The sequence below is a fragment of the Urocitellus parryii genome, chromosome 4 (assembly GCF_045843805.1).
Source record: "Urocitellus parryii isolate mUroPar1 chromosome 4, mUroPar1.hap1, whole genome shotgun sequence".
NCBI lineage: Eukaryota > Metazoa > Chordata > Mammalia > Rodentia > Sciuridae > Urocitellus > Urocitellus parryii.
This window is the reverse complement of record NC_135534.1, coordinates 106062895-106075494: the sequence shown is the minus strand read 5'-3', so window position 1 is coordinate 106075494 and position 12600 is coordinate 106062895. Positions and strand designations below refer to the sequence as shown.

General features: G+C 45.4%; 1 protein-coding gene across 1 annotated transcript; it reads right to left on the bottom strand.

Moving 5' to 3' along the window:
- Positions 1–1112: 1112 nt before the first annotated feature.
- On the bottom strand, positions 1113–12003 carry Hinfp (histone H4 transcription factor). Its single transcript, XM_026403453.2, has 10 exons — positions 11954–12003; positions 6849–7039; positions 4536–4765; positions 4173–4284; positions 3883–4035; positions 3349–3426; positions 3142–3262; positions 2918–3056; positions 2700–2824; positions 1113–2062 (listed from the first exon to the last, which is right to left on the bottom strand). Exons 2-10 carry the CDS (start codon positions 7027–7029, stop codon positions 1645–1647), a joined length of 1557 nt encoding a protein of 518 aa, XP_026259238.1. The 5' UTR covers positions 7030–7039; positions 11954–12003; the 3' UTR covers positions 1113–1644.
- Between the last annotated feature and the right edge of the window lie 597 nt (positions 12004–12600).

Genomic DNA, 12600 nt, shown 5'->3' with positions numbered 1-12600 from the left:
CTCACGAATGCTGGGCAAGTGCTCTACCACTGAGCCACAGCCACAGCCCCCCAGAAATCTTTTTTGGGCGGCTTACTATTCATCCAAGACCTCTTAAGAGTATTTCCTTGACCTCTCCAGACGGTAGAGACCACAAAAATGGAACAGAGTGCTGAGGAGTGACTGAACATGGATACGAAATCATTATTTTGTAAGGTTTCAACCTCTTCGAGAATCTAATGAAAAACATCTTTTCCCCAGGAAAAAATGTATCAAGACACAACTGTCTTTTCTTATTTTAAGGTATTTGGGATTGAACCCAGAGGCACCTAACCATTGAGTCACATCTCCAGCCCTTTTTTTGGGAGGAGGAAAGAGTATGAGGGATTGAACTCAGGGGCACTCGACCACTGAACCATATCCCCAGCCCTATTATGTCTCACTGAGTTGCTTAGCACCTTTATTTTGCTGAGGCTGGCTTTGAATTTGTGATTCTCCTGAGCTGCTGGGATTACAGGAATGCTCCACTGAGACTGACTCCCAGCCCTTTTAATTTTTTTTCTTTTTTTTTTTTTGAGATGGAGGTCTCACTAAGTTGCTCAGGGCCTTGCTTAGCTGCTGAGGTTAGCCTCAAACTTGTGATCCTCCTGCCTCAGCCTCCGAGTTGCTGGGATTACAGATGTGTACCACCATGCCCAGCCAGATGCACAATTTTCTAATTTGGTTCCTGGACCCCTTGAGTACTTGGCATTCATTCCCTGGGAGGCATCCTAATCCACCCTCTTCCTAGCTTCCTTAGCAGTCCCATAGGTGAAGAACCCTATCCAAGAGGAACAGGGGTTCCAATAAAGACTAAGAGTACAGCCCTGGTCAGTAGCTCTACCTTCCTGGGTGAGCCCCATTCTTATCCATTTGATAGATCTACATTCATGGTCAAGTGTCTGGGGCCTCCATGGAGCTGACAGGTGCTCTAAAAAGAAATGGACAAATTCCACCAAAGGAGAACAACAGATGACTGTTAAACAAACCACGAGTCACTAAAAGGGGAAAAGGCGCAATTACTCAGCTCCTCTTTGGCAGCTTATCTCCTCATTACCTAATGAAGAAGAAATGAGTAACAGCCCAAGTGTTTCTTTTATTATCAAAAGCAAGTGTCACATACTCAGTGCCTCCAATCCTGTCCCTGAGGATAACCATGAATGTCCCTGGGGTGCAGGAGGAACTCTTTTAAGAGGAAAATGGCTGCCTGGATCTCAATGTCTTAGCTGATGGTGAGGAAAGGGTCCATGCAGGACCACTCACTCACCATCCCTGTGCCTAAGGACTCCTAAATATGGGAATGGATGTGAGCTAAGGATTTTAATCAAGGTCCAGCATGTTGAGGGGCTCATGGTTAAGCCCGATTACAGCTGCTGTAAGAACACACCCATCCAGGATCCCCTCAAAGAATCCAAACTCCTCAGGATACCCTATAAAATTCAGTGTGGCAAAAAAAATGAAGTCCTTAGTCTGCAAAATGATGTAAGCCTGGGCCAGATGGGACCACACTGCTCTCAGCACCACTCCTAAAGGCATCCACTGGCAAGGGCTGCCCACTAGGGGCACTGCTACCTGTCTGGCTCAAACCCTGAGGCCCAGGGAAGGAATGGGAAGGCTCTGAAGCATTCAGACCATCTGGACCTCCGGTTCCTCAGCTATTCCTTGGAGCTTTTCCATGATGCCCACTGAAGATGGTTCAGGAGTTGGGGGGGGCTCTCCTGGGGCTTCTGACAGCACATAGTAGACAATCTCTCGCTGGCCCTGGGCATTGGTCTGATTCACCACATGGATGACAGGGCTGGGGGTGTCCTGAGAGGCTGAGAGGGCTGTCCCCTCACTGCCCCTACCCTGGTCTTCCACTTCTTCCTTAAGTCCTGGCTCCCCCAGCACTGTTTCAAGAATGATGCCCTGCAGACTGCTCTCATTCAGTGATGCTCCCAGGCCTGATCCCTCTTGGGGCTGCCTCAGTAGTTGCTGTGTCAGCTCTACACTTTCATAGCGAACCAGCTGCAGCCGCATGTAGCCATCTTCATGTTCCTTGTACCTGATGAAAGAGAAGCAGCAAAGACAGGCAAGATGCAAATGGCCTGGATATTGGCAAGTTAAGAGACAGACATGAGGGATGGAAGTCCTAGGATTCAAAATGATAGGACAAAAGGTCAAAAATTGGACTATGTAAAAGTAAAAACAAAAGGGAAGAATTGTTACCCCAAATTAAAAATTTTATATAGAAACTGAATCTGAGAGAGAGAGACACCTATGTGAAAGGGCAGGAGCATCAAAGGGTTTATGAGAAGACCATGGAGCTAAGGGTCAAGATCCTTAGGTTTTAACACTAGTTCTGGTCACAGGACTTTATGTACCATTTGCTGGGTTTGGCACTGTGCCTTATATTAAAAAAAAAAAAAAAATCAGAAAAACAATCTTTGCTCCACTTCTATTCTCAGGATCTAGCCTAACATCTAGTCTAGATGGTACACATCAACAAACCAACAAATTCAAAGTTTTTAACTTGTTGGAAAATGTATGAAGAGCTGGGGATACAGCTCAGTTGGCAGAGTGCTTGCCTTGCATGCACAAGGCCCTGGGTTCAATCCCCAGCATCACCAAAATATAAATAAAATTAAAAAAGAAAATATATGAAAAAAATGTGAATGCGGGGTGGGAGTTAAAAGACATACCGAAAACGGGGGTGTCCTGAGGGCCACTTGAACTGGTGCTTCTTTCGAAGGTGCACGGTGAGGTTGTTGCCACGAGTAAAGCATTTGTCACACACATGACATTTGTACCTTGGCTCTGAGTCTCCCTGACGGGGAGGGGAGGGAGAAATGAGGCTAGTTCTTCACCCCAGGTTCCCCCACACTGCTCCTAACCCTTTCCCACCACCAGCCCCACTCACTTCATGCACTTTGCGGTAATGGGACTTGATAGAGCAGAGGGACCGGGCACTGAAGCTGCAGTTCTCAAAATCACACCTGTAGGCTGGTTCCTTGCTGTGGGTGTCCAGGTGCTTTCGCAGGTCAATCAGATTCTTGCAGCTGCCAGGAGAGGTCAGAAGGGGTTGAAGGGCGTGGGAGACCATGGAAAATGAGCTCTTTTTTTCTGGTCCCTAGTTCCTCTTACCTGTAGTCACAACAATCACATTTAAAAGGCCGGTCCTCACTGTGGCGAAAGCGCATGTGATTGCGGAGAGAGGAAGGCAGTGGGCAGGTCATGTCACACAGAGGGCACTTATAGTGATTCACTGAGAGAAACAGAGAGGAGGCTGAGATTTGAGGACTCTAGAAACTTGTAGAGCAGGCAGGGAGATTGGGGCAGCAGGCCACTCACCATGGTTGCGCATGTGGTCCCTCAATAGCCGCTCTGTGGCAAATCTCTTGGAACAGTGAGAACACTGGAAGCGCTGCTCTGGGTGGGGTGAGCAGAAGAGAGGGGGACTATGCAGAGCAGTAGAGAGGCATGGAGAGGTGAGGGGAACCATCCCAGCAGAAAGGAACCACCCAAGGAACAAAAGGGAGCTTAGGGAGCTATGGATGGGACTTGGAGTCGAGAACCTGAGTTGGAAGTCCGGTTTTACCACTTACTAGCTGTGTGATCTCAGGTAACTGATTTAACCTCTCTGAGCCTCAGTTTCCTCATCTGCAAAAAGGGGGATAAGAAGCCTACCTCATGGGGCTGTTGTGAGGACTCCTTAGATAACTGTATAACAATGTCTGATCATAGACTATGGGAAGTACCTGAACCCAAAATAGGGAGGTAGCCAAGGTGCAGATTTCTTCAGTGGCCACCTCCCCTGGGAAAATGCCCTCAACCCCTCTCCAAGCAGAACAGCCTGCAACCACCCTGTTCTCTCTGGCTGCTTACGATCCAATGAGGTCTGGCGACGGATGTGATCTAAGAACTTGGTATTGTTGGCAAACATGCCCCCGCAGGTGGGGCAGGCCACCACCTTCTCCTGGGTGTGGCTACGGAGGTGTTCTCGGAGCTTACAGCGGTCCTTGAAGGTACAGGTACAGCCTAGGAAGGAAGGCCTAGTCAGGCTAGCCACCCCTCCCCTTGAGGCTTGTCTGCAGGACTGGTCCTACCCCTGGCTCCCCTAGCACCTCAGCACCCCCAAGTTTCTGGCAGAGGCCAGAGCAAAGAGGTGGCCCTACCTTTCCAGCCACACAGCACCACGTGGTTGTCCTTGCCGACTGCTTGGTTTTCACAGCACAGGCTGTGTGCTTCCACATGCCGATAGAACCACTCGGGATTGTCGAAGGAGCTCTGTGCCAGGGCAACTTGGGGTGAGGACGGAGGTTGGGTGGAGGGACTCTTACCCCTATGTGTCCAAAGGGGGACTTCTCAGATCTCTCCCAAATTAACTTGGTAGGGATGGGAAACTGAGGAAAGGCACTACAGAGAATTAGAGAAATACTAGCAGAAGTACAAAGCACCCTGGAAAGAGTCAAGGCAAGGTATCTTGAGTTAAGATCCCCAGCTTCCTCTCCCCCCTCTTTCTGGTACTGCCAGCTGACCTCACAATGTTCCCATAGACACAGGAAGTGGTCAGGGATGTCAGGAATGACGTTCCGGCTCTGGAAGTCCAGGATGCAGGGGCTGAGGTCAGCCTGGTTTTGCAAGGCCTGCAGCCCCCACTGTTTCAGCTTGGTGTGGTAGCAGTGGAAGTAGACATGGCGGATGAGGTCAGCAGAACTGTCCAGAGAGCAAAAGCCACATTCCTGCCACAGGCAGGAGAATTCTTCCTCTGCAGAAAGGGGTTTAGAAGGAAGAGTCTGATACTTTCCAAGGCTCAGCTTGCCTTCCACCTGAGGCACTTAGTAGTACTCTGATCAAGTTATCATGAGTTCATTCAACAAATACTGATAATTAATGACCACCAGTTATGTTTCAGACACTGGGAATATAATGAGTAAAAGAGTGCTAGTCCTGGGCTGGGGATGTGGCTAAAGCAGTAACGCGCTCGCCTGTCATGCGCAGGGTGCTGGGTTCGATTCTCAGCACCACATAAAAATAAAATAAAGATGTTGTATCCACCAAAAATGAAAAATAAATATTAAAAAATTCTCTTTCTCTTAAAAAAAAAAAAAAAAGAGTGCTAGTCCTTGCCCTCTCGTAGCTTTCAGTCAGGGAATGAGAACACTGATCAAATAATCACAACTAAATATTAAACTGTGACTAGTGATAAGTGCTATGGGAGGGACAAGGTACTATAAAAGTATTAAACAGGAGTAATTTTATGTGTACAGAGGTGTCTTGGGAATTGTCCCCGTGCTGAGAACTAAAGGATGAATATTTATAAACAGGTGAAGAAAACATGTGATCTAGATAGAGGTAACGGTGTGTGTAAGGCCTATGCCAGAAAATCGGAGACCACAAGTACAGATGGCATGCATGGCATTTGCTCAGTTTCTTCAGTTCCTGAGAAAGATGTGGCCTTTCAACCTTGAAAACCTTCAGTCCTCCTTTCTCTCCTGTTCTGCTGAAGATCTGCCTTGCTTAGGAAGGCCCCATCAACTCTTCCAACCCACTTCCCATCTCTTTTGTATCTCTAAGCACCATTATTGTCAAAGCTTTTTAGGAATTTGCTTGTTTTGGAAAGTAGGTACTTCAGAAAATATAACCATCCCCTAATTTCTCTTTTGTATAAATATTATTTGACTTTATTATAGCTCATAGTCTCCTTATGGAGAACAGATTTTTGAGGTGGGAAGACAGCATTTTCTGTTTTGGTACTGGGGATTGAACCCTGGGGGACTCACCCCTGATTCACTTCCCCAGCACTATTTTATATTTTATTAAGAGATAGGGTCTTGCTAAGTTGCTTCCGTCCTTACTAGGTTGCTGAAGCTGGCTTTGAACTCACAAGTCTCCTGCCTCAGTCTCTCAAGCCACTGGGATTACAGGCTTACAGGGCACTGAGAGACTATGCCCAGGTGTTTCCACATTTCTGTAGGAAAGTCTTTCAAACTGTGCTGTGACCCATTAAGGGGTGAAGTCAATAACATGGACTGCAGACCACATTTTTTTTTAAATAAAAGAGAAACATTTCAGAGATCATTTAATAAGTATTTTGTATCAAGAATTTCAAAATTTTTGTGTACAAGGTTGCCAAATAAAATATATACCTAACTGATGGTTGTAGTTTTCAAAAAGTGTGTATGTATTGCAAGGAGACCCTGCCACAGATTGCACAATGCAATCTTTTTAAAAAATATAAAAGCAGCCAGGTGCAGTGGCACACAACTATAACCCCAGTGACTCTAGAGGCTGAGGTAGGAAGATTGCAAGTTCAAGCCCAGCCTGAGCAACTTAATGAGACCCTGTCTCAAAAGAAAAAATAAAAAAGGCTAGGGATATAGCCCAGTGTAGAGAACCTATGGGTTCAATCCCTAGTACTACACAATCAATCAATATATAAAAGTGCATTTATCTGTATTTAATATACGTATACACAGGCAGAGGGAGGTCAAAAAAGAATGCTCAATAGAAGTACTGTCAGTAACTAACTGCCTCTTGGGGCTGAGATTGTGGCTCAGTGGTAGAGTATTTGCCTAGCATGCACGATACCCTGGGTTCAATACCCAGCAGAAACATGCACACACAAAAAAAGGTAATTTTCTCGTGATGGCAGGATGACAAGAGTTATTCCCTATATTTTCGTTGACTGTATTTAAAAAAAATAATAAATGAATTTACAATGCTTTTATAAACAAAAAAGTACAATTAGGGAAATAAACCAGCATTTTCCCAGGCTGCCTCTCCCTCTAGGAAAAGCAAAGTCAGATTTTCCACCTGTCCTTAAGCTCCTTCCCCTTTATGTTCCTTACCAAGGGGGTCATCCTCTTCCTCCTCTCCCTCCTCCTCTCCAGGGCCATGCAGATGCTGCTGCAGGTGCTGGGTGACGTGCTCACAGAACTCCTCCATGGCTGAGCACACAAAGGAGCAGGACCCCCACTCACACTGGAGCCCCAGGTTTTCTTTCCGGGGAACTTTCCCAGGAGGCGACATGACCTTCACCCTAGAGAACAGGAAGAAATCCATAGTTGCAAAGATTCCACCCAACAGGCTGCTGGGGACACACATCTGGGCAGGCAGCCTGCTGAGAATCAATGAGGGTTTTTGCCAGTGACCTGTAGAAAACTGTGCTTTTTTCAATAAGGATGGAGTAGCAGTTTCTCCAACCCCAGGAAGCTGCCTGGTGTTCATGGGAAGGGAGAAAAAAAACTAACACTGTTGAGCATGTGCCAGGTACTGAGCTAAACACTCTAGCAGACATTTTCTCATAAAGCTTCAGAGCAACCAGCCAAGAAACAATTATTCCAATGGGTGGAAGAACAATGCTTAGGTTCAAAGAGGTGACTTTGGAGAAGCACCAGAGTTCAAATCCAGACCCCACTGTATACTAACTACTAGCTATGTGACTTTGGCCAGAATGGGGATGACAAATCTTTTTGTTCTGAATTTCTTACTTACTACATATCAGGTACCATGTTAAACATTTTGTTTGCACTATGACATTTAATTGGCAACAGTACCCTGTGAGGTAAGCACTGTTTTTAACCTTATTTGTAGATAAGGACCTGAGAGCAGGAGAGGTTAACTGATTTGCCCAAGGCCACATAATACTAGTGTGTTAGGGTCAGGTCAGGGTGACTCCAAAGTTCATATTTTTTCTATTTAATATAGCCTTCAGATGAACCCAGAAGTACCCTATTTCTTATTGGATCATATTATAAGTCCCCCAACCAGTCTTTTAAAGTGTCATATAATCTGTCTTTGCCTAACCCAATGGTCGACTTCACCACTCTCTTAACACCCGCCATTTATACTGCATCCTTAGTGTCCAGTCCCCAGAGGACTGGAGGTGTGGCTTATTGATAGAGTGATTGCCTAGCATGTGTAAGGCCCTGGGATTGACTGGGTTTGATTCCAAGTACCAGGGGGAAAAAAGAAAGAAAAAAAAAAAAAAAAGGAAACCAAAAATACAGTGCTGGGTGTGCTTAGACATATAATAAATATGTGTATCAGAAAAATAAAAACAAAGTTGGTGCATGCCTATGATCCTAGCTACAAGGGAAGGCAGGAGGATCATAAGTTCAAGGCCAGCCTGGGCAATTTAGTGAGACTCTGTCTCAAAATGAAAATAAAAAGATGGGCACAATCAGGCTCAGTGGCGCATGCCACTGGTATGCCAGTTTTCCTAGTGGCTCAGGAGGCTGAGGCAGGAGGATCATAAGTTCAAAGCCAACCTTGGCAAAATTCAGTGACATCCTAAGCAACTTAGCAAGACCCCTTTTCAAAGTAAAAAATAAAAACAGCGGGGGATCTGATTCAGTAGTTAAGGAGTCCTGGGTTCAATCCCTGGTACCAAAAATAATAATAATAAAAATAAATAAATAAAAATAAAAAGGTCTGGGGCTGTAGTTCAGTGGTAGAGAGGATGCTAAAATGCCTTGATCTTGTAGCCTGAAGGTCACCTTCTTGTTGGAAACTTCTGATTTTTTTTTAAATACTTTTTTTTAGTTGTAGATGGGCACAATATCTTTATTTTATTTATTTATTTTTATGTGGTGCTACAAATCAAAGTGCCTTATACCTGCTGGGCAAGTGCTCTAACACTGACCCACAACCCCAGCCCTCTCACTGATTCTTGTTGCTCTCAAGGATAGACCTGGAAGAGAATAGGACATTGCTCCCCATGGCCTGTCTGAGACAGATGGAAACTGTGGACATACTTAGTCTCTTTTCATCCTCAGAGAAGAATCTGGTCACCCTTGACACGAGTGAACACAGCATTGTTGGATTGCTCAGAGACTAACAATGAAGCCCTATTAGGAGAAAATGTTGACTACTTTTATAATGTTGAGGTAAGAAAAGTAGGGAAAGCTTTCTGAAACCAGAAAATAAAATCCCTAATTTTCCAACTCTCCTACCACTCTACCCACACTGGCCTAACTACCTCAACAGCCCAGGAAAGGAACACATATTGAGGGCCTATGGTGTGTGAGCTCTGTGAACTCTCTCTACACTTCACTTCATTTGATGTAGAAAAGCTTCAATTCCAATCCAAAGATCATGTTCTTTCCCATATACATACTGCTTCTCTGGCTTCCTCACCCATCCATTCCTCCTCTCTTCCTCTCTGATTCAATTGTCCCTGAATTTACTACACTCTCCTAAAACTCTCTGCCTAAGCAACTTTTATTCAACCTTCAGAACCAAATGTCCCTTCCTTGGTGACCTCTTTCCCATTCCATCCATGTATATGCGAAACATTCCATTTCTTCTGCCCACAGTACTCTGTACACACTCTCATTGCAGCACTTGTTTCAAAGCAATGGAACATCTACCTCCACTACAGTTAACAGTTGTTCAGAAAAGGGACTATCATTTATTCCCAGATAGGCACAGAGCTTTGCACACCCTAGATGCTCAATAAATACTGGGCTATGATCACATTTCAGGAAGCCTTCCTAAATGACCTCATCCTTCAGCAATTATTATTACCTCTTTGTTCTATGGCTGGAAGGGTTAACACCATGAAACTTCAACCCTATTTTTAGGCTGCGCATGGTCACTCATGGTCCTTTTAAGTATTCTATTTCTGCTTACCAAACTGGGCAATAAGCTGCTTCCAAGCAGCCTATATATGTACACTATGCTAAGCATAGTTCTGAGCACAAATATTCTAAACACCTACCTGGTTTACACTGGTGAAAAAGACCTATGAGGCAGGCTAACTAGAGATCCAGAACAATCAGAAACTTAAGCAAAGCTCCTCAATTCCTTTCACTGTTCCCCTGCCTCTAATTTTTCTGTGTTTCTATTTCTACCCTAGGGAAATGTAGGACAGAATCTGCAGGCAAGGAATTCAAATGAAACAACTAATATACAAGCATAAAAACTCATTAAGCTGAGAGTGGTACACATCAGTAATCCCAGATACTAGAGAGACTGAGGCAGGAGGATCATATGTTTGCCAGTCTAGACAACTTAGCAAGCCCTATCTTAAAGTAAAAAGGACTGAGAATGTAGGTCAGGCCCTGGGTTCACTCTCTAGTACTACAAAAACAATGACAAACCCTCATTAATACAATCTTATTGAAGTAGGTACTATTATTACTGCACTATTTGCACTATTTTTTTTTTTGTTATTGTCTTTTTTTTTTTCTTTTGGTACTATGGATTGAAACCAGGGGAACTTAATCACTGAGCCACATCTCTAGCCCTTCCTTTTCTATTTTGGGATAGGGTCTCCCTAAATTGCTTAGGCTGGCTTTGAACTTGCAACTCTCTTCCCCCAAGTGGCTGGGATTACAAGTGTACACCACCACACCAGACCTATTACCCTATTTTATTTTACTACACTGGGGATCAAACCAAGGTCTTGCCCTTGGTAAGCAAATGTTCTACCACTGAGACACATGTCCAGCTTCTTCTTTTTTTTTTTTTTTTTTTAAGAGAGAGAGAGAGAAAATTTTTTAATATTTATTTTTTAGTTTTTTTCAGCAGACACAACATCTTTGTATGTGGTGCTGAGGATCGAACCCAGGCCGCACGCATGCCAGGCTAACGCGCTACCGTTTGAGCCACATCCCCAGCCTCCATGTCCAGCTTCTTATTACCCCATTTTAAAGATAAGGAAATAGGCTCAGAAAGACTAAGTAATTACCCCAAGGTCACAAAACTAGGGCATGATGGTACAACTTAAAGCTAAGGGTTTGACTCCATGTTCCTCCTACATCTGCCTGTTTTAACCCTCCTATCCTATTCCCTCTCCACACAAACATACTTATATACACGATACCCAAAATATATTTAATTAAGTAGTTATTTTGTCAGTTTTCTCCAGTTAAGCTTAGGCTCCTAGAAAGCCAAGCCTGTGCCCTATTCAGTTCTACCCTTAGGACATGCACATACCTACTAAAAGCTCTTGCAGTGTTTTGCAGAACTGGGAACCAAACTCCTTAAGCATTCTAGGCAACCACTTTACTACATCCCAAACTCTTCTGCCATGTTTAAGGAAGCTTATAAATTACTATTTTATTTTGAACAAATCACTTAGCTTTTCTGAACCTATTTCCTTAAATGTAAAACAGGATACTAATATTACAGCCATGGGTTTTGGATTCAACAGATCTGGTTATAAAGCTCATTTACTAACTACATGATCTTAGGCAAGTTACTTTAGCCTCAGTTTTCTGTACAGCACGGGGCTAATTATACGCATCTCACTGAATTCCAAAACTAGACTATGGATCTTAAAACGTTTAGCCTAACACACCGCGATAATTTAATATGTGTTAGCTATTAGTATGTTCGTTTCTGAATGTGAGACGTTCTAAGCACAAATTATGGTAAAAGGCCAATAAAGGCAATCCAAAGGATTCCTAACACTTCAGCAAATCTTTGAAGAGGACATATGTTGTATACCAAGACATTGAATGAATGATATCAAGAAAAAGAGGGGCCCCGGTGCTAAACTCCTAAAGGTTCACAATTTGGCTGAAGAGATCGAAGACAGCGACCCAAACAAAGCACCCGAGGCGGGTGATCGAGACAGAAATCCCCGTAAGCAGACAAAACAGGAAAGGCTCGCCTAAGCGGTGAGGCCCGGGCCAAGCCTTGAAGGACGGGCAGAATTCGAAGACATCTTTCCGGAGGGCAAAACATATCACCCGCGGCCCTACGGGCTTCCGGGAATCCTTCCTCCTAAACGGTGGTGGTGACCGAGTCTTGGCGGCAGCAAAGCCCCCAGACTAGAAAGCAGGGAGGTTCGAGTGGTGGTGAGGGGTCCAGGTCAGAGCAGAACAGCGTGGCCAAGATGCAAGAGGAAGCCTCAACTAGGAGGCTCAGGAAGAGCCTAGCCTTAAATTGCCCCAGTAGAGCGCACCGAGCCACCAACCCCGCGGAACACCGAGCCAAAACTTACCCAGCGTCGGCTCCCGAGCTCTCCAGTTCTCCACCTCACAGCATCTACCGGGAGGGCTTTGAGCGACGGCCAGCGACAGCCAATCACCGATCTCGGCCAGACTGGCAACCAATGGTCGCTGCCTCTGACGGAACCCGTGCTCACCAAAACACGGAAGGGGCGGAAACGGTGGGTGGTGCTCGCCGTCGCGGCAGGAGTGAGGAACAACCGGATGCGGGTAAGAATAGCGTGGGTCAGAGCCCGGGCTCCTGGCGGTGAGCAAGCGGGGAGTCTAGGGGCCTGAATTTCCCCTATTGCGCATACTCGGCGCGCGGCACCAATGGGCATGCTCAGTGCTCGAGCTTGGTGTCCTGCGGGGTCTGGTTGCTCTTTGACTCCTTGCTTTAGTTAGCTGGCTGCGTGGGCAACTTCCAGGAGGTGTGGTAGGCTAGCTGCCCAGCGCTGCCACCCGCTCGGCGCAAACTCATGGCCCTGTCTCCATCCTTAGCTGTCTTAAATATTGTTATTTTTGTGCCCGTTTCTCTTACCCCCAAATCTCTGCTTCGCTTGTCTGCAGGTTCAGTGAACGACCATACCATCCATCCACTCTTTCAGGTCAGAAACCTTGCAGTCATCCGCATTTCCCCCTTACTTTTCACACCCAGTCT

What these genes read in the sequence shown, in the direction of transcription:
- Hinfp (XM_026403453.2), bottom strand. Translation starts at nt 7,029, where the DNA reads ATGTCGCCTCCTGGGAAAGTTCCCCGGAAAGAAAACCTGGGGCTCCAG. An exon ending in GGACCACATGCGCAACCATG is followed by an intron (nt 3,263 to 3,348) that starts GTGAGTGGCCTG and finishes TGTTTCTCTCAG; the next exon opens with TGAATCACTATAAGTGCCCT. An exon ending in TCAGGACACCCCCGTTTTCG is followed by an intron (nt 2,063 to 2,699) that starts GTATGTCTTTTA and finishes CTCTTTCATCAG; the next exon opens with GTACAAGGAACATGAAGATG.